This window comes from Diuraphis noxia, unplaced genomic scaffold (assembly GCF_037042655.1).
Source record: "Diuraphis noxia isolate RWA-SAM2 unplaced genomic scaffold, SU_Dnox_SAM2 contig0003, whole genome shotgun sequence".
Lineage (NCBI taxonomy): Eukaryota > Metazoa > Arthropoda > Insecta > Hemiptera > Aphididae > Diuraphis > Diuraphis noxia.
In genome coordinates this window covers 41,256,940-41,280,911 of record NW_028301713.1, presented here as the reverse complement: position 1 = coordinate 41,280,911, position 23,972 = coordinate 41,256,940, and the positions used below count along the sequence as shown (strand labels likewise).

Genomic DNA, 23,972 nt, shown 5'->3' with positions numbered 1-23,972 from the left:
GATTTCGGCGGAGCGTATATATAATATTATACTATTATTTTATTAATTTCCAGAAAAAGGGGTTCGGACCTATATGGCAATATATTATTATGTACTAGTCGACGCGGTGGCGGGCCGTTTAAAACCCCATTTCCACGCGTGAAAGACGTTGGACATATATTTTCTTCATCGTGCCGGGCGTCAAAAACATTATACGACCGTGCCAGCCTGTGCGGCTCGGCTCAAAAGAGATTAGAACGGTAGAGTGAAGTGAAAAAAAAAAAAAAGGTACGGATGTATTATACATATATATATTATTGTGGTGTGCACTCGTCTTTTTGGCGGCGTTTGTTGTGATGAATAGCGATAGAACGAGACGGACTTACGTATATAGGTACAGCAGTACGCTCACAGATGCTAGTTGCACATAGTACTATATATACGCAACATCACACGACGCCGGAGAGCGTACCTATATACCTATAATGGATATAATATAATAATATAATATATTAGGCCCGTGAGACAGAGACGGAGATGCCAGAATTAGAGAGAGAGTGAGAGGAAATTAGAAATCGGTCTCTATCCGGATTTACCTGTGAGCACACACACATACCGGTATAATATTATATATGTACTCAGGTGATTTGTGTGTGTGTGTGCCCCACTAACGAGTCGGCGGCGAGCTCCTTTGATCTCTCGCCGCGCATGTAAACCGAAACTCCGCCTCTGTACGGAACGCGCGCGCACACTTATACACGCGCGCGCGCGCATACACACACACACACACGCACACACACACACACACACGCACACACACACACACGGGCACGACAACGACAGGGGTCCGCGGCCGAATCGGGGTAGTGCATATACCACGGCCGCGGTGGGGGTTGGGTAACGTACGCTGAGTACTGTGATAATAATAATATATAATAATAATAACATAATATAATATAATGTGTATTATAACTCTTGACGTTTCGCCTCCCACCACCACCTCTCCTCCCGGCGCGCGCGCACCGCCCTTGGCCGGCCAGAAAACGTCGCCGTCCCGCCGCATAAGCATACCGCCACGCGAACCGTTACGACCGACCGCTGCAGTTGTGCACACCCATATCGCATCACCACCGCCGTCGTCACCCACCGGAATAAATCCGACAGACCTCCATCGAACTCCATCACCGACTCGTCGAATAACGTTTCGTCTCGCACACGACGAGATCGCTCACATAATATTATCACCATCGTCGTCATGATGTCTAGGTCGGTGCGACTTGGACGTTACGCGGCTGCCGCGTTGGCCGTGCTGCTGTTGGTTTGGGCCACCGATTCCGTTTCCGCCGACGATTCCGGCTCCGTTTCGGACGATTCCGTTTCGGACGATTCCGGTTCGGACGATTCCCCATCCACCCCCGGTACGTCTACAACCACCGAAACGGCCGTCTCGGCCGCCGCCGCCGCTCTTAGGGTGGACGTCGTGTACGAACTCGCCGACCTGGCGTTCACCAGGCTGGTGGCGCACAACTGTTACGAGGCATACGATCCGGTAAAGTGTCACGAGCTTTCCGACATGTCAGCCAAGGACGTGCGCCTTTACTTCGGCGGACTGCTGCCCCGCAACGAGACCGTGGTCGCCGTACTCCTGGACAGCGACGCGCAGCTCACCGGCAAGCCGCACGACGCGTTCCTTGTGCTTGACCCGTTCCCCGCCTACAAGTTTGGCCACCCCGTGTTCATGTTCTACGTGGATGTAGGCGTGACCGTGTGGAAATGCGAAGACACCGAAGGCATATACACAGGTGCGCATATAATAGAATACGTAATATATTTAATTAATATCTATATATTGTACAATCTGTTAGTCTTTGAGCAAAAACTAGTTTAATAATTTTCTTTCGTTACTACCTGTTAATATACCTATAGTACAACACCGAAACCTATAAATACCACCAACACTAGGTCACTGAAAATATTATATTACCCACTTTTCGGGGGTCTGCGGTATGTTACCAAAAAAACGTCCGCTATTTAAAGGTGTGCTTAAGGGGAGGTTTTGCTGTATGATAATATAATATTACGAGGACGATTGTAGGTATGTTTTCTCGCCACTGAATTCTGTCCTACTGCCGCCAATATTGTCATTAATATTAAGGTGCAGCCGCCAAGACCCTAAAGTTTGACGATTTAAACGCCCATGTCATCAATGTTTCTTGAGATAATGACTCATTTTCATTAGGACATACTTACATAATAATATAAGCAAATATTACAATTTTATGAAAAATATACTATATTTTGATTAATTTGTAAGTTAAATGTAAAATTGGACAAGTGCGATAAAAGCTACTATTTTATAATAATAGTGTAATGAAAATATGAAATCATATACATAATGCAAACTATAAAAACACAAAGTTGAAAAAAAGTATTTACAACTAACATTTTATAAGAAAAAAAAACAATTTTATTCATAATATTATCATGCTAAGTTTAAGGTTATACATGTCAGTAGAATATTATGAGACACTGATCTTTGAAAAAGAACGAACTAAAGTCTTACCTACCGTAAACTTGAAACCACCAGATATATATTTTAAACCAAACTCATGTATTTATTAGAAAAATGTATATTTTAAAATTCTTTTCGAATGATGTTTATACGAATCAAGCTTTCATTTGTTATCAGCTGTTGGCTGTTGCATTGTGCAAATATATTTTGAATTTCTGTAATTTCTGATTTTAAAGAAATGCAGAATAATTCAAATAACTAAATAATTAGGTACCTATATTTTTATTTTTGAATTACAGGTATGTTAATTAATGGGAAAGTCAATAGCTCTAATTAAAATGTAATTCAAATGTTTTAGTACAATTCTTTAATTTAATAAATAGACTAATAGCCTTATTTTAACCATGGTTTAAAAAAAATCAAAAAACGCTAAAAATACATTTTTTGAATACATGAAAGCAAATTGTATTTTCTAGAATACAACATAATATATTATAAATTTCTATGGTTTTTTTTAAATACTTCTTCGTTTTCACACTCTAGCAACTTATGCTCTAATAATAGATACCAAAGAACGAAGAACGCTCTACTATTTGAAATTGTATAATTTTTTCGAAATTCATTCAATTTCAAAATTGTTTTATTTTATCAGAATATAATAAATAAATATCTTTAACAAATGGCAATTTTCAAATTTTTAAAAGAACATTAAAATTGTATACGTTTATCGAATTTTTTTTTAAACGTTAGAATAATGAGATAAAAGTGAGCTTTTGCCTATTAGATATTACTCATACATATTGCATTATAAAAAAACTGCAATATAATGTTTACATTATATTTAGAATTAGAGCAATCAACTTTCCAATATATTGACATACTGTACCATTACCTTATGATCACCCAGTGCGATAATATTATAATGGTCTAAATTGCGTACAATACTGCGGCACGGTGTCAACTATAATAATATTATCTTGATGCGTGTTTCACACTTACGCAGATTCGAAATTCATGATTCCGTCAGTAGTAAATTCTATAACGGATGTCTATGGTTGTATAAAATAACATGTCATATAAAAGACGTCAAAATTATGAATTATAATTTTATACTAAACACTGATTATGATACAATTATTATTGTTCAAAATTATAATAATATGGACTGTATTAAGACGAATATTATATTTTTCCCACCGTATTTCTATGCGACGCGCGTTATAAATATTATATTACATATTATTATTATTTTTATTATTTTGTACCGACGGCAGCGGCGGCGTCCGGTGACCGGCAAAGCTCCTCAAAGAACGGTGTGGTAGCGGGCCGGGGGGTTAGCCACGAGCCAACAGGTTTTGATGTGTGCCGCCACAGCCACCGCCGCCGCCCTGATCCCGCGCCTTTGTGAGCCGCCGCCGACGCCGACACTGCCGATCGGTCTTTAAATATATAATATAATAATAATAATGTATATACGTCTCTGTTTTTACTACGGGCCGACGACATAATATTATATTATTATTATGTATATATTATACGTCGTGCGCGCGCACCTGCTTTAGCATATAAACTTAGGCTCCTACTGATTGCGGGGCGGCACCCCGCTTGCTCGAGGTTTATTATTATCGTCATTATTCTATTATTATACTTTGAGTATATTATTGTACCGCGCGTCGGTGTGTGTGCCTGCCTGCCTATTCTATAATATATTATATTATATTATAATACCCAACGTTTCCTCCCCCCACCCATTAAGGCCCAACAAGGCCCGCCATTTATTTCGTGTGCACTCGTCCACGCCACAATCGGAGACGTAAAAACAAAACGACGTTTTAGTGTATTTGAACGTCGACATACGGTTTTTTATTATGATGTTGAACGCGTTTATAATAGAGCAATAAATATTCTTGTTACTAGGTATCCATTTTCCTACATAAAATTTTTTGGATTAGAATCGTGGCGATTTTACTCAAAATATTATTATCATTTATTTGATATATATACGATTATATGACACTAATTATTTTAATGTATATGATGTATATTATATAGTTGTATATAAGTATATATAAAACTAATCCTAATATTGATAATATAATATATGATAGTTAATTTAAAAAATTTCGTTTATTTGTTCACGGGCTATGTAGCATTATATTATAATATGAAACTATTTTTACTGATCTCACAGGAGTCAACCTTGCAGCAATCCAATCAATCTAAATAATATTATAGTACAGATATATAAGACGGAGAACAGTGGAAGGCTAATGAGAGATTAGTTCCCCAAAATAATTTATTTCAAGTTAAAGCCTTACTAAAAATTTGAAAAAAAAATATCGTACTTTAGTACAAGTATTGTAAGAGAAATATGTATGGACAATTTTTATATTATTGTTTAGTATCTATAAAAGAAATATTTATATTATTTTTTACTTGAGCCCTTCTCGATATTTTACAAGATCTTCTATACACATATGATACACTTTATCAGGATATCTTTATTATTTTTCATTGGCTGCCCATGGACTTCATAGTGAACCATGCATAGGTGCTTTGTTCAATAAATGTCCATCGATCACTACATGTTATTATCGCTTAACATAATTTATATTTATAACTATCATAAATTATAATCTATGTACACGCGTCTTACTCGACTTTTTCCGAGATTTTGGCACACTGGTACGAGACCTTTTGACATTTGTGTAATATGACTTTTTGACCACTATTCAAGGAGATGACACTAAAAAATTTTATCATACCAATGCAGAGACAATAGTCTATTGCCAATAGGTAAGGTAATACATTAGACTCGCGACTCCCACACACGACCTGCACTAACCATGGCAGGTGTCCATGTTGTAGGTACAGGTATATTCAGTGGCGTTTACACTTGTTCTACTTGTAGGTATTAAATTTGAATTATGGGCATTTGTCGCACTAAATTACTTATACACTAAACTGACGCACAAAATTCAAAAATCACGAAAAACCACGGTTAGTTTAGGTGGGTATATCATATTATCATAGCGAAAATAACAACAGTAGAATATTATGAACCGTTGCTTTCAGAAAATTATTTTAATTTTTAATTTTTTCTGATTATACAATCTTATATAGTATATGTATGTACTAGTATATGCATGTTAATATTTTTGAAAAACAAAATAATACATTAAAGGTATATAATACCTACTAAGTGTTTAAGTTACGTAAATCGGAATTATTATAAGCACGTAATATTTAAATGTATACCTTCATAATAATGTAATATAACATAATAAAATATGCATTGGTACGATGAAAATTGATTATTGACACACCAATGCATCGTAGTTAGTTTTAATTTTCTATTTAATTGTTGATGGTAAATATGTGCGGATACCCTCTATATATAATATATTTGTTGAAAATACGAGTATACACTATAGCTATGTTATTAGAGCCAATAATCTACAGGTAAGAATATACACTTTTTTTAAATATTAATCTTAACTTTATTAGTTATCAATATAAAAAAAAAGTCATTTAGTAATATAAATGCGTTTAGTTATGTAAAACTCTTTATGATTTAAGGCCTGTTTGTTTAGTCGCTATACTATATACAACTTAGATCAGATCAATATTTTAGTTAACACAATTTTTTGTATTTGGTAGTGTGTTAATGTTGATCATAAAGGTTTGAACATTTTACATGGAAATATTTCAACTCTCCGTGATAATTAAATAATTGATACACGCGTTATACATGCACAATATAAATATACATATTAAAATACATTGAAGTATGCAAGTAATTTTTATTTATCTCTATATTTCTTTAGGAAAATAGGAACCACATGATTAAATGTAATAAAAGCACATAATAAAATAATTATGGTCTTACTATGCAGATTTCCGTCGTTGAAATGTAGGCTGAAAATGACGTATCAAAATAAAAATATGTCGGCGGGCTTGCGTTTGATCTCACGTGTAGGTTATTATTTGTTATTGTTATTATTATTACACCCACTTTAACCCTATATTATATATTTATATTGATAACAAGTGAAATAAACTACACATACATTTACAAAAGAAAATGTACTGCGTCTTATGGCATTAAACGTTAAAGGTTTATAAATGTACTAAATATGCTAAAAAGGCAATCAAGAAATATTTTACATAATATTAAAAAAACAACATGAATCTGTAAAATTAACATTTAAATAAGCATTTGTATTATTTGTATTCGTCGTATTTGATTTCTCATGCATATAAATATGATAAATAAACTGTTATTATTGTCATGAAATATAATAGGCATGGATAATACTATTTTATAATAAAATCCTGTTCAATTAATTTTATTGCCCGACACTTTTATAGTTGTATTCGTTGTCTAAAAAAAAAAAAAACGATTTTTTTTATATAAAATGTAGTTGGTACTTATTTTATGCTTACAAAATATAACGGATTCGATACATGTTGTGACGATGTTCAATAATTCGTAGACACTAGACAAAAATACATAATACATGTACAAAATACTATATAATATAGCGTACTGCATAATTAGGTATTATAATGGTATATTATGTATTTCTACGTCCTACAAGGCTACAATGAATATTGTATTATTACTATTGGCCAACGATATCGATATTGTGGGTATTTTCCGAATAATATATCGATATCGATATCTAAAAATAATTATCGAAAATACCGCGGTATCGGCTCGGAACCAAAAAGTTGATGGATATTCACTTTTATAACTTTTATTTACTAGATAATGAATTATAGCATATTGCGATATAATTCAAAGAAATAGTTCACTAGGTACACTAAACAATTTACTCTAAATTCATTGCCGGTTGTTAACTCACAGCGAGACCTCGTAATTATTTTAAAAACAATTTATTTTTTTTGAATAAATACTCAATGAATACTTTTCAGTTTGTACAAAATAATTTATAATTGATAATTAATTTACACTCATAATATATTAATATAATATATATTATATACTTTAATATGCTTTTAATAATCTAAATTATAAATTATATAAAAATTTAAATCGATATCGATATCGGAAAAATAAATACGATATCGACTATTAAAAATATATCGTCGACCACCACTATTGTATATTAATAATATAATATAATATAATATTATTATCCTGACAGTAATACAATATGAATACTAAAAAAACAAAATTAACGAAACTCTTAGACCGTAATCAAATCACACCACATTTAGTCTGGGCACTTCTGTATAATGTAATTATTATTTAATATAACAATAATTTATTTGTCTCCAACTAAATTGAGTAGTTAGGTATATTATGTATTATGCATGTGTTGCAATATTATCGCATATTGTATGTATAACTCAAAATATTATTATTTTCTCAATTATGTAAAATCATGCTCTATTATTTAATATAATTCAAGGGAAAAATGTAAAAATGTTTATTAACTAGATATTGTTAATTGCATATTGATATATCTAAAACAAAAACGTATTGATTGACATTATTAGTTTTTAAGAACATAATTACTATGACGTTCAAAAAATTATTATCAATTAATAACCACTAATGAAGGTTATTCCTAAAGATTAATATATTACTGTTGTTTATTTAGTACTTGAGTTATTAAGTAATATTATTGTACGCACGCTGGTAAACTTATCGATAAAAAAACATGAGTTGTGATGACACGAGGAATACAATTTTTTTCGGTTACCTAGTATGTTCCCTTTATGTGAGTATTACGTTGAAATTTTTTTCTTCATTCTGCACGCGTCACTGCGACATTACTAAATTATATTCCATTCATCTAAAACAAAAAACGAACTATCGATCGGTTTGGTCAAATATATTATTGCTTAGTGCATTAGGTTGTAACAATACAAAAATAGGGTACTTGTTTGTTATCGCCCCGCCAGTACACCGTATAAAATTTATCGCCCCGCCACTCTTGTTTGTTATCGCCCCTCCATAAATAAAAAAAAATATTTCAATGTATAATATTATGTTATTTTATTTTAATAGTTTTAAATATATAAATGTATAGTATAAAATTTAAATTCAAAAATGTATAAAATATAAAATATGTAGAAAAATGTAGAAAATATATTATGAATATATAGTTATAATGGAGGCCAGAATTCGGAAATATCTTTGAGGATAGTTTCAAATGCGTATTGTTTTCCGAGACGTGTTCTCCACATAAACTCTGCCAAATATGATTCTAGAAAATTTCTGTTAGTCCCACGACGATTTTTATTGCCCCATTTAGCAGAACCCCACAACCTCTCAATATGTTGGGTGTGAGCCCCTGTGTCCGGATCGACAAAATTATACGTGTGGTTTACAGTATTATGTTTGAATCCCACTTGTTGCAAATTATTGTAACGAACTAATCGAAAATTATCATAAAAATGATAAAATTTAGTTTTCTCATTTTCTAAAATATATCACAAACGATTAGCAATAGCGATAAATTGTATGCGATGTACTGGAGGGGCGATAACAAACAAGAGTGGCGGGGCAATAAATTTTATTCGGTGTATTGGCGGGGCGATAACAAACAAGTACCAAAATAGTATAATATCTATCGTCATTAAAATACTTTTATAAACGTTCAATTTTATAAATATAATCATTTCTAAACAAATATTTGTCTACAAGATTTTTATGAACTTCACTAGTAACATCTAAATGAAATTTATATTTTTTTGAATTCTCACCAAACCCTTTTTTTAAATTATTTTAATGATTTTCTTAAAGATGTTATAAAAATGAAAATAATAATTATAAATGGTGCCTAAATTGCTTTTAATTCGTAATCTATTCTGTATATTATACGCTATACTATACTATTTGTTCTTGTATATATATAATATTATGTTAAGTTGTATTTAAAGACATCGCAATTGTAGTTTTCTTTAGATTGTGAATGTTAAAAAATTACTGAATTGAATGAGCGAATGACATCCAAGAACATTTTAGTATTTTACACTTATACTCTGTCGGTACCGACGTTTGAACATTGAAAACATGTCGTCAACTATACGTAATTAAACAACAAAAATACATACATATAACTGACAAGCCTCCTGAAATCAAAATAATTTATGATATTGGATCATTCGTTTTCGATCAGTGAAGGTGGGAGACCTGAACAAGTGCGACGATAATTATAATGTATCACATGCGCCGTACAATTTTAATTTTATAAATTTCCCGTCACGCCAACGCAAAAAAAATAGTTTCAATATTTTTACCGCGATGTTAAGAGGACACCTCACCCGCAGGTGTTGTCTCTGTTTTATAAATGAAAAACATAGCAAAAAATGTTTTGCGCAGGACAAATATAATTCTACCTTTGTAATTATAGTAGAAATATTAAAATTTCACAACGCATAGGTAAGAACTTCTGTGTTATACCATCGTTATTTTGTTGATAGCATAAATACAACTGAAGTTAAAAATACAATTTTAATTTTAATTTTTCATTTAATTATTAAAATTTATAAGTTAATGCTATCAAAAAAAAAAAAATAATAACGATGCTACGATATATATAAAGTTCTTCCCAATGCGCTGTGGAATTTTGGTAATTCTACTATAATTACAGAAGAAGTAAAGTTGTCCCGCGCAAAACACTTTTCGCTATATTTTACGTTTATTAAACAGAGATAACACAATATGCGGATGTGGTATCCTCTTAACTGCAGTTCACTGTTGTAAGTCTTAACTGCTGCAGTCTAGCGCACTACATGCACTGCCCAGCATTGCAGTGACAATATTTTATATCGCAACAAATTTAAGGTCGTCGTAAGTATTTAAGAATTTTCCATGCACATATGATCGTTTTTAATGGGAGTTAATTATCGAATGTTAACACTGCAGTGAACATTCGGTGTCTAGAACGGCAATTTGTCTATAACCAATAATTATTATGAAGCGTACGAAATATATATACATCATGAATAATAAATCGTATGCGTAATGCATGTTAAATATATGAGCAAATGATTTTTTTGACAGATTGTACCTTTTATAGTTGCTATATGTTGCTATTTTATCGGCGGCATATATCAATTGTGCCGAAATTACCTATTTACCTGTAAAAAATCTATTGATTGCGCCGCGTATCGACTCCACGTCTCAACCGAATTTTGTTACATATTGATTTCGCCATTAGGCGCTGACTATCAATCCGCTAAATATTTGTGAATTACAAATTTGCACTCGTAACAAGATAAGTTAAAGTAGAATATATGAAATATATATGACCAATAGATTCTCTTGTATAAAACTGGCTTTTAAACCACTATTTTTTTCCATGTCTATATATTTTACTTATATTATTATTTACAACAATTATTGATAATCATTTAAATTGCAGGAAATTAACTGTACTTTTTATAATTTTGAATGTGATATTTTATAAATCTGTTTAAAATTATGAGGACATGAGATTTTTGAGTTATATTATTTTAATAAATATTGTCCTTTTTAGATAACAATGTTTGAATTGTTTTCTGAAATGTTCTTACCATTTTTTGTTTAATAAACAGTCGGCGGAATCAACATAAAAAAATATTATTTGGCGGAATCGATGTTGAAACGTCGGAGTCTATAAAATCCCTTATCAGCCATCGCAGGTCTTTCGGCGGAAACCCGGTACATAATATAAGAATGTAATATTTTCTGATTTTACACTTTACTAGCTGTACCTAATTTCCAGGGAAAATGATTAAACGTAAATACTCTACCTCAACTCACTGGAAAAATGTAATCAGTATATATAATATGCTATAGTGTGTGATTTGTAGACTAATTTGACTGAGATGGACAATTCACTCATTGCACAGATAGGATGTATTATATAGGCATATAACACATGAGATATGTTTTAACGTAGTTCAAACTCTTCTCTAAACTTTTATTTTATCTTTAAAAATAATCCCTGAACATTTCAAAAAAATCAGTTGATTAGTTTTTGAATCTTTAAACTAAAAACATAAATATTGTTTTTTGTTAAATATTTTAATTACAACAAATAAAACGAATACTACATTATCTTCATAAACGAGGTATAGCAATCTAAAAGAGTTAAAAATTAAGCTTGAAAATATACCCTCCGAGTATCAATGAGTAGTTTTTGAGTATAGTTTGAGTATTTTTGAGTAGTTTTTGAGATTACTGCGTTCAAAGTTCAAACATACCAACTTTTCAGCTTTATAGATAAGCTAAATTAAGGTTATAGTATAGAATGTAGATTATTTTAATATACATTATGTTATTATTAAGAATATTAACTACATTACAATAATGACGTGTATAAAAAAACACCGCGGAATGCGGATTATATTTGGTTCTACCGACGTCACGTGAGGTACGAGTAGGTAATTTTCATATAATATATTATAACCTAACTTGTTCATGCGATGGATCTATCGTTGATGGTGAAAATCTAACATTATAATATATATAATGCAGTTGGGGCGTGTGATAATTTTCGAAATGAAAAACAGATATTACAGGTTTACATGTGTCTATTATAATCACGTTATGTGTACGTATTTATTTATTATTTTATGAATCTTCCAGGCACAGCACATGCCTAGACTAAATTTGGTGGCTTTTCTATACATTCGTGCAACTATGCTAGAAATTCTAAGCTAATCACCAGGAAGATATTACTATTATACTATATTGTTCTATGTCTATACGTACATATTAAGTAAAACGAACTCACGTGTAGTACACGTAGACGGCAAACAATTTGCTGAAATTCACTGAAATGTTTACCAAAAGTATATTTTTAATAAATCTACATAAATATAATATTACATAGTAGTACAGTTGTATTAGAGTGCTGTCAGCTTGAACAGAAATACAAAATTGAAAATATTATATATTAGGTATATAATAAGTACACAAATTATTGAAAATTCGTCTTTGAGGTCGAAAAATGGCGTTGAAGTTTTTGTAACGTTATGCTGTACGGGTTTTTTTTTACACTCTTCGACTCTTCCGTTATGGTTTTCCTACCAAAAATATTACCGTTACTTAAACATTTGGCGTCTCAGCAGTTTATGATCATACGATTATTGTATTGTATTGTATTATTGTGATTGAAAGTACATGTAGAATCATAAAGATAACCATATCCAGCACATGACTAGAGCCATATTGCGAAAATTTTCCACAGCCTACGGGAGAAACTTGAAATCATCAAACTCAAAGAGTACTTAAAAAGTTTAAAAATATTTGTCAATTATACGTCAAAATATTTTAACTTCGCTCAAACTGTGAATATTCCCCTACGCACTTACGTCACTCCGGTTATCGATGGATCCCGATGTCCATTTTGATAATTTCCCAGGAACCGCGTTTGCTATCCGAGCTATTGTTCGCAAAGCCGTCTTAGACTTTGCAGGGGTAATGGGAGACCATTAGAACTTACCACAAACAGAACTTAGTGACCCTTTTAGAAAGCCAAAAAAATTTGATTAAAAATATGAAAAGCGTATTTTGTGTGATGACTTTATAGTTTATTAGTTAATTATTTGGTTGATGTTGTTAGTTCTTTCAAGTGCACAAAATTAAGTAAGCTTGAGCAGTTTGCTGATATTATATTATTCGGGGCTTCCATCTGGCTAAAGTCCTTGATAGTCCTGTGCCCTACGTGCTCAAAAGTCATAGGGTAAATATGGAACTCATTTTATGGAATCGGTCTATAATATGTTTAATTTTAATTTTAAAATTATTTATTATACTGTTGACCTATTATAGTTCATTACTCGAAACGCACCTTCCTCCTGCTCATTAGCCCTTACTGAGGACCCCAAGCCCCACTTGAAGGGAACGACGATGGTGACAGTGAAGAAGATGATGATGATGATGATGATGATGTTGATGATGATGATGATGACGATGATAATAATAAAAACCAGTTCGGTGTTACCCTTGAAATAATACAAAAGTGAGGCTTATAGTATAATAATATAATATATACGTGTATGGAGAGTACTCTAATTGTTTAGCGTGTAATTCCTTTTGAACTCGCTAAGATGCCGCTTCTTTGATCCTCGCCGCCGACAGAAGCTATATTACACAGTCGGCGGCGGAGGCGGCACAGATCAGATGACGTCACGGAAATCACCTGCCGCCTTATCGCGCACAATCACGCCCATAATAATATTTTAATAATGATAATAATAAATTAATAACACATAAATCCCTCTCCTTTCCAGTTACTCTATAGTAATAGATTACCAAATAACATACTGTATACAAATGTATAATATAGGTAGCATAATAAATACATAATACGCGGTACGCGCTTAAATGTACAATATTATATCGAATTATTTATAATAATATTCTGTACCTAGTCCATCGGATGCCTACTTAGGCTCTGCCTTGCACGAACGGCGCTAGGATTTGCGGGGCCCATGGCAAAATAAATAACAGCCACATTACATATTATCCAAACTAACTAACCTCTGAACAGTATAAATTAGTATCATTTAAGAACTGCGGGGCCTTGATTATAATTTTAAAATCGCGGGGCCCGGGGCAATTTCCCCGATTGCTCCCCCCCTCATGCTGACCCTGCTGCCTTGTATAGAGGTACATTATGTCATTATAGGAACTATATAAGTAGGTACGTGGTAAAATAGTGTCCACGCACGATGTCTATAACCAAACCATTCGCTTTTAAATAGTTCTATATGTATATGATATCAAACGTGCGCAATAACCATAGGTGTATCTAGAGTGGCTTAGCCCCCAGTGAGAATATTAGCCCCCAGAATGTCTTATTTTCATTTAGTTTATAGTGTTTTTTTTTTCATTATAATTAATTGTTTTTTCAGACCCCCTACCCCCAATATATTTATCACCCTTTTTTTTTTGGTTCAAAAAACCAGGAACTGGTGGGAAATGTTTAACACAATACTGCCACCAGGTCCCGTATCGTTTATTCGTCGTCAATTATCGTAGTTATTTTGTATACGCGGGGGCCTCTAACCACCCTGAAAAACTGGCCTTTGGCCCACAAAATAATAAAGTTTACCCTAACTGTCCACCCGCCTGTCAGGAGCGCTCTGCTTCCTCCTTTAGCCCAAGTATTGTCTTCACCATCATGCCAAACGCTATCCTCTGATTATCCGCCAATGCCTCAATCCGCCTTCTCCTTGACCTGTCATCTGGGAGGAACTCCTGCTCCGGCCCCAGAATGATATCAGGAACATCCTCGGGCCATAGTCACCGACCGATGCACATATTTTATCACCCTATGCCTATTACAATAACAGTACCAACTATCTATGATACAATATTCTCTTTACCACATAAATAATATTGTCATTTAAAATTATACTCAGATGATACATTTAATGTAAGATGCATACCTATAAGCTACTCATTAATTCAAAACTATTAACGTTTTTGAAAATCGTTGTTTTACATAATTTTAAATCGTTACTAAACAAATATTTTCTAAAACGAATTAAATTTTTACCATAATATCCTAACTTTATAATTTTTAATTTTTTTTATCACAAATTGCCTTTCAATTCTATTTTCCAAAAAAAGAATATTTTTTCGAATACATAATTCGATGTATAACAATCGAATTTGGGAGATCAGTTTTAAGTGTTGAAACTTATAAGTATATGTGTTTAACGTTTAAAGTGATACAGAGATAAGTAAGTTTCCCGTAAAATGTTGATTCACTATACTCCGCTAATTATAACTTTAAATACTTATCTTGTCTTAAATTTGATTTTTATAGATCTAAATACAGCGGATAATATTATGCTTCGGGATATAAAATTTAAAAAGTATGTTGACATTCAAAAAAGTTAAAATAGTTAATGATCAAAAAAATTAAAAAACCTATTAACGCGTATGGTAGCTATACAACTAGACGCATAAATATTTAAAGGATTTAAATTTTAAGGATGTATATGGACATTTTGTTTTGGATAATATCTAAACAAATTATAAGCATTTTATTTCATTATTTTGTCGAAACTATTTTTTTTTAATATTTCAAATTTCAAATTTTAAATTTCAGGACCTTTTTTTCTTGAGCTTTATGCTGTTTCCAAAATTACAATATAAGAAAATTCTAAAAACACAAAAAAAAAATAGGAAATATGTTACATAATTGTACATTCATATGAATAAATTATGTACCTGTTATAAGTATTCTAGTCCAACCTTTTACATTTTGACCACCGTTATGTTCTTATCCAATTTAAAAAATAAATACTTCTTAGTTTCTTTCAGAGAATGTATTCGTATGTAGTATCCAAATATATATTTTGCTATAAATGATTAATTGTATTTATTATAATTTAGTGTCACCTGGTCAATTTACCTGGTAAGATAAACTTTTATTTTACCAAAACAATTACAAAGTGACCCTGCTAATTTATAACATAACGTTAGAATTTCTTATAGAAAGTATGTTTAATATTTACAATCTGAATTTACAAGTTATACAATAAGTATAAATGTGATGGTGATTGATTGACAGGAGGAGGAAGTTGCCCAATGACGGTACCCCGTAAGGTCAAAAAAGTTTTTAAAAAATGTATAAGGTTTATTATAATAAATTGTTAATGCTGGAATTTAAAAAATAAAATTGTGTGTTGATTCCCAGAAATTTTTGATGAGAAATTGAAGCTAAATATTTATGTGTCTATTTAATATCTATTGTAAATCTTTATTCGTCGATCGTTGTTTGGTTATATTGTAAGCACATAAAGTACGTATTTTTAATTACCCTTACAAATAGTTTTATATGACCACGACTTAGATTTATATGCATTTGTATGTTTTTTCCTTTAGTCCAAAATGATTGGTTGTCAGATTTGTCCACGATTTGGCTTATTCTCGTTTAAATAGGACCAATTTTTTTTCGCATATTTTGGACATAATGCATATAATTGCATATTCATACATTTTTTTAGAATTTGATATTTTTCAACTAACATTTTTTAATTTTTATAAGCTATTGTTAATTTTAAATGGTACTTCACGAAACCGACAGTTTTTGGTTTATCCGTTGAATTTTCGTAAATATATAGCATGAATACTACCTATTTTATCTTAGGTCGGATAATATCCGTTCGTTACCTTATCGTTGGTCGGTCGGACGACTGGTAGAATTACTTACACATTATTATACAGTGACATAGCAGAGAATAATTGTATTAGTACGTCGTGTTGCGTAAATATGCGGACGTTTACACTTAATAATTTGAATGGTTTTAATAACAGTGTCCAGTATGCCGAAAGTTCAAAGTGAAAGTGCCAAGTTACGTCTAATTAAACTAATATTTAATGTAATAATATGAGCTAATAATAAGTAATAATAATAAATTATGAATTATATAAATAATAAAAAAAATTTGTTTTTGCATTTTTTGGTAAATAAAATACATTTTTTACAATTTTTTATTGCATATAAATCTTAGCCCTACTCATAAGTCATAATCCTTCAAAAAAAATGTGCGCTCATGTCATCGTTCCTACATTTTTATCAAGTAAAAAGTATGAAATGCATTAGGATTTAGATAGGCAACATAATATACATTTATTAAACTATTGGTATCTAACGCCTGAACAATTTAACACTTCGTAAATGTAGTAATATTGTTAAAATTCGATTATTTTTAACTATCACATTTTTTAAGCAATCATATTACTTATTGAGATAAGGTAATAAAATTTGGGAATGTAATAAGTAAGTAAACTTGACAAACATGATAAAAATATTTGTGGACCTACGTTCTATCCCATACACTATAGAGTATAAACTAATTAGTTATTAGTGAAGACGTATGTAAATGACTATAAATATATTTTTTTTTATCGAATCAAATGGTATCGACATTTATTAATTGACTTGAAACGTAAAATGTATTTCATGTAAGCATTTATTAGCTTTGAAATAATTCTGATGGATTAATTATTTGAAAACATTTCGCTATCCAGGTATGACGTTAAATAGTATAATATTTAAAAACTACATATGATTTAACTTCTAGGGAAAATAATTGTATGCATAATTTTACTTCTTGAATAACAAAAGGATCTCTAAAATATGATACGATTACATTCTAGTATAATATGCCCCAACTAGTCTAACTTCGTTAAATTTGTAATTGTGCCTATACCTACCTAAATTTTAAAATAAATATTTATTTAGCTATAAAAAAATCTATTTATAATTCATAATAAGGTATATATGGCTAAAAATTAATTCAACTTAAAAATTACAATTGGTTTAGTACTGTGAAATACTTGGAATATATTACCGATAATTTATTATTAAAGATAAATAAGTTCATCAAAATATTTTTGTTAATTTTACATTTATCTTACATTTTATTTAAAGTTTGATAACGTTTTAAATTAGATAGAATAATTTTGTATGAATGCCTACCTCTTGAAATTCATCACATTTTTATCATGGTTTTAGCTAGATTCTGTATTATAAAATTATAAATTACCTACCTACTCCCTGTGTTGATTGTTGTGAAGTGAGCACTATTGGCTGTTGTACATTTTATGGAATGTTTCTAGACCATTTGGCGTATACAGCCAATATGCATTTATTTTATTTAGATAGATATATTATAGAAAAAAAAAATAGTAAAATTCGTAAAATTTGAAAACATTGTATAATAATAAAATTAATTAAGCATACGGAATGGTGTTATGAAAAAGATAGGTATACCGCCAATAAACGTTAAACGATGTATAAATAAAGAATAGACCGTGCCAAAGGTCGACAGTTAAATTAAATAGTTTCACGGATACTTTCGATGTCTAGACGGAAATATATTCGATAACGGCTACCAATTTATTTCCATTTATCATCATTGTACGAACAATTAATTTTAAAATATCAGACGAGATGCCACGTAAAAATCTATAGATTCATAAACAATTCATCGTTTAAGCACATAATATGAATTTTAGCTGATATAGCTAATAAAATACGATATAAATATATAATAACTTTAATTCATAGTTTTTATCTAAATCATCAATCGATCTATGCCAGATGAAATTATTATGACCATGGGCGTGCACTGCAATATTTCTGTAGACGAGGTACAGCAAATGTTTTTATTTTGTACCTATAGCCTATAGGTATGGCGTTACTACTTCCCAAAAGATAAAATTTATAAACAACTTTTACGTGATGAGGTAATGACTAATATTGAATTGATTATAGTTTATAACCTATACACATCCATCAATAAATTAGTATAATATAATATAATATTTATATAATTTACTAGTTCTACAGGATTGAGCTTACTATTATATTTAAATTATACGTATAAGGTAATTTTTCTATGTATTATTTAAACGTCGTTTTATCAGGAAAAATATTGGATTTCTAGATTTATCTTTACAAACTAAGCAAAAATTATATTAATACCTTGATACCTATAATATAGACTTCATTGTACTCTATGCTTAAGTTAGTCTATCATTTCTTTAAAAAAAAAAACATATTTTTTTATATTTGAATTTGAATTATGTCACAATAATTTAAGTATTTAACTATTATGTATATTAAGTTCGGAATTTCCTATTTCAGTATAATTTAATAAAATAAATCAAACTATTCTGTGGTACATTTTTTTAAAAATTAAATTATTAACCCTGCCACTGGATATTGGGTCATTAATGCATTCTATACAGGAACTCAAAACAAATAAATTTTCAATTAATTTTTTAACGTTTCGTTAGAATAATAAAGAAATTAATAATTATACAAAACATAAAACATCATATAATTTGTAACATCGTCATAGCATCAAGTATAGTCAAGTGAAAAATGACAAAGGGTACATGATTTCTCTATATACATATTTAAACACTGCTCCTAAGCGCAAGCATATCATGGATAAAGCATGTAATTGTGATTTATTTGACCGCATATAAAAGTTTCAACAAATCTTGTATAAATATATTCAATTATGGCCAAGATTAAATTTAAAATGCTTTTGAAATTTAAATTAAATTCTGTAATTTTGTTTATAACTTTTCTAGAAAAGTGCTATATTTTGATTTTTTTTGAAACTTGTAATGTCCTCAACCATTTGAAATTTTAATCTATTCAATCATACAAATTAATTTACAGATAGATTATTTTCTTAATACTGTAATAGCCTCTCGATAAAAATCGAAAACCGTTTATTTTTAAATAATACCTGTCCAGCAAGATCTAGCGTCCAGGACTTAATACACAACACTATGCCTAGGTATCTATGTTACATAACTCATTGGATTTTTAATTTATTCATTCTCGTTTATCATTTAACAGCAACGGTTGTAATATATTAAACGAAAATTTCCAAAAGAAAAAAAAAATGGTCATTTATGTTTTATTAGATGAAATCTGTTTGAGTTTATCGCTTTTACCTGCATCATTCACATATTGTGTCCGATACGATCGTATGGTTTCAATATTAGGTATTATACGATAAATTTTATTTTATCTACGAACAAACCGACTAGGTAACAATACACATTTGACAGCTAGAAAACGATAAAATATGCCAAGAGGAATTGATAATATCTTATTCCCGTGAAAGTATGATAATGTAAAGCGTACAATATTAAAATAATATTATTGTAGTTGCTATATCATATCATTCAGTTTAGACAGCCGTCGGTGGCCGGACACCACCAGTGGCGACAAGTGGTCAGAACAACCGTCTGGTATCGGCTGTAAATCAGGTATATACCTATAATACTAGCGTAAGTATATATATATATAATATATGTATATAGGTAACAGTGTTGTGTACACACGAGAGCGCGAGGAGGCGTCGTTATTTTTTTTTACAGCCATAATAAAATAAGCGTGCGTCACGAGCAATGTTTATACGTATGATATTAAAATTTATAACATATTATTATCAATATACTTAGAGCAGGTACTTATGTACCAAAAGTATTGTTAACTACCTTATAATATAGCAGCTCTCGAACGTGTTATACTATAAAATAGATCTAACAATAATGATTATTGATTAATGACTAATGAGTTATGGAACGATTTTCCATTACGACAGACCTGTTAAATTCGGTTGGGGCTATAATCTTCCTATATATATATATACATACCGAGTTCTGACATTATTTCGAATTTCGTTTGCGATTTTTCACTTAGGTATACTATATAAGATCGCCGTAATTTATCTGTCCGTTTTATTCGTTGGCAAGTTCACGCTGACCAACGATGCCGAACGTAATAAATTAATATGGCCTAGGTACAGTGGCGGTTCGTCAGGGGAGTCTTTGAGACGGCGACTCCCCATGATAAAAAGTAGTAACAAAATAAAAAAGTTTGAAGAAAATTTAATTAATTTAGTATTTTTATCCATTTAAAAAATAATAATATTATGGTTTTCGATATTAAAATTGACAATATAATATTTGTTTTCTATTTTTACAAATGATGATAATATTACGAGTGTCATTCAATAATAATACAGGCGGTGGGGCGAAAAATATCAAAACGATGACGGTTGCTAGTAATTCGATAATCTGCCGCTTAAGAGACTTAATTTTGTATCCAAATTGCATATGTACGACAAAGTTGAGGACAGGGATAGATGTTATTCAGACATTGAGACTAGACTCATTCAAAGTTTCTGCCGTTCGTATCGCAGTCGTCACTTAGCAACTAAAATCTGCAGCATGTCGTATTGTCGTGCGTCCGTATTAGACGATTAAATTTAGTTATTCGACATTGTATCGTCCCGTGTAGTAATGATAATATTATTATTTATTATTGGTATAAATGTATAATACACAAACTTGATTATAATATAATAAATTACATTATAAATTGTCAGTCTCCCCAATGAATTTAGGTACTTGCGAGCCTCCACTGCCTAGGTACACACAAAATATTATAATACACACACATATATAATATGTCTATATGAGTGTGTGTATGAGATATATTCATGTACAGTAATACTTCATTTTAATGTATCGTGATTAAAACTGTATTAACAAGGACACTTCTGCAACCGTTTGTGTTCCAATAGAAATCTGAGATTAATTCACGCGGTCAAAATCAAGTATTGTGATAATTGACAATCACAGTGACAATCATATGATAATATATATGTATTATTGCCTACACAAAAAGAAGAAAAAACTAGATTGTGAATTTTCACAAGCAAAAACACAAATAGGTATGCGTAGGTACATATAATTTTTTCAATATACATATTTAAATATTTATAATTTGTGTTTTGTATAGTAAACCATTTTATACACGAGTTGAGCCCAAATGGTAATTTGATAATACCTACTCGAATTTTGTCGGCACTCACATCAGGTGGTAGTCGTAAAATTCTTAATAAGGTTAATGTTGTTAAATATTTAATCATGTAAAATATTAATAAATTATCGACAAAAACAATCGTAAGCTATGTTTAAATTTAAATTTTATTCAACTGATGAGTAATGAGGAAACTAAAATATTTGGGAGGCTTTCAAGTCAATATCCAAAAAGTGTCTCCTGGGTAACGCTAATGGAACGAACAAACCAAAACTAGTTTTTAAATATGATATCCAACTCGAAGTTATGCTAATTAATATAACATGTGTTTAGATGACAATCTACATTATAACTAATCACAGAGGGGGTTAGTTCAATCACATAATAGAATTACAATATAATATAATCACTCACAAACGGTGGTTACTTTACTCAATGTCGTTGATAATTATCTCCATCCCCAGCCAAAACCACATCTTACACACACAGACACACTATAAAAAGTCAAAAATACCTACTATAGGTTTATAATTACGTACCCTAGCTTGGATCGACGATAAAAATGTGAAAAATACAGTGCCTAACATAAAAATATAAGATATGTAACGATTAAGACAATATGACTTATATTGTTTAATGTGACTTACCTACTTATATGAATACAAATAATACATTTATGACGATCGTGTACTAATTTTTTTCTTTTCGATTCCGTATAGCGTTGAGCGATAACACCACAGCATGCATACAAATGGTGCGCAGTCGCTGGTGCAACGAGCGTCCAATGACTTCATCGTGGGACTGCCAAGTCAAGTTTCTGCCAATGGTGGTGCCGACCCGAAGCGACCGTCTGCAAGCCGACAACTTGCTGGCTTGCGTAGATAGCAAAGACACATTCTTGATGAACTGCCCGAGAATTCGGGATGACGGTGCAGAGCTATCCGACGAATGTAACCACCTGAAGACCAACAACAGGGGCTGCACAAAAGGCAACTACAAATGTTCCGCGCAGAAACCGGTCAACCAGGTGAATTATACAGATATTAAGCATACGTATAACAATAAGTAATAATCTTTGTGTATTACAATTATTTCCCCAACAGTGCTCGAATTCAAAAAAATAATCGCGGTGTAATCGAATTTAAAGAAAATATCAAAAATTTAAGGCTTCCCCAAAAAATCGTAATATAATATGCAGGCGTGTAGCCAGGGGGGGGGTGTTACAGGTGTAATAACACCCCTCCTCAGCCGTGGTATACTTAATATTTTTTTATCAAGATAAAGATGCATCATAAGCACGAATCATCTTAAATCGTGATTTACACTTATTTATCAAAATTAAGTATATTAGTTTATATTACGATAATAATAATGTAAAGTACTTAAGCCGGGATCCGGAATTAATTACTATTTTAGACCGTTCTGTGACGATTTAATATATCTTTTTATGCAGCGTGTAAGAAAACTTTCACAACTTCTTAATTATTGATTATTTGATTATCATGATGAACTATCGTATACCTACGTAAAGTTATCAATTTTGTGTTTATAATTTTTTCAATTAATTTTGAATAACACCCCCCCCCCCCCTTAGAAATTTCATGCTACGCGCCTGATAATATGTATTTTAAATTTTCTTCTTGACTTTTTTGCTTAAAAATTATCGGACAGTATAGGTAGGCATATAAACCCTTATCACCCCTATCACTATGATTACTTTTCGCGGTTGGCATTTATCTAGTCTATGTCGTATAATCGCTCCATTTTTTTGGATAACTGTGATTTTTCAAATCCAATCTCACAGGGTTTTTATATTCCGTTTCCTACAAATTGATCATACATTATCACTAATTTTTCAGTTATATTTTTGTCAACCCTATGAAATTTTGATATTTTACTCAGTATGACATACGATTAAAAGGATGCTAATTTTAATCCTCTATTTTTTATACCTGCATATATTAATATACGTGCCTTACGTAATATTCTGTACACACTAGGGGCGCAACCAGGGGGGGGGGGTCCCGGGTCTGGACCTACACCAGTACTACACACTACACACTTCGTGAAATTCGCACTATATACGTATACTATATACACATACAGACATACAGTCGTATTTTAGGACATATGCCCTG

At 31.2% G+C, this 23,972-nt stretch overlaps 1 protein-coding gene across 1 annotated transcript in view; it reads left to right on the top strand.

The window, feature by feature from the left end:
• Window positions 1-1,008: 1,008 nt before the first annotated feature.
• Window positions 1,009-23,972, top strand: part of LOC107170168 (uncharacterized) — a 38,451-nt gene continuing 15,487 nt past the window's right edge. Inside the window, exons 1-2 of the mRNA XM_089224119.1 lie at window positions 1,009-1,781; window positions 22,554-22,861. Of these exons, the coding sequence (XP_089080245.1) occupies window positions 1,235-1,781; window positions 22,554-22,861 (855 nt within the window). The 5' untranslated portion in view covers window positions 1,009-1,234. The remainder of the gene's footprint in view (window positions 1,782-22,553; window positions 22,862-23,972) is intronic.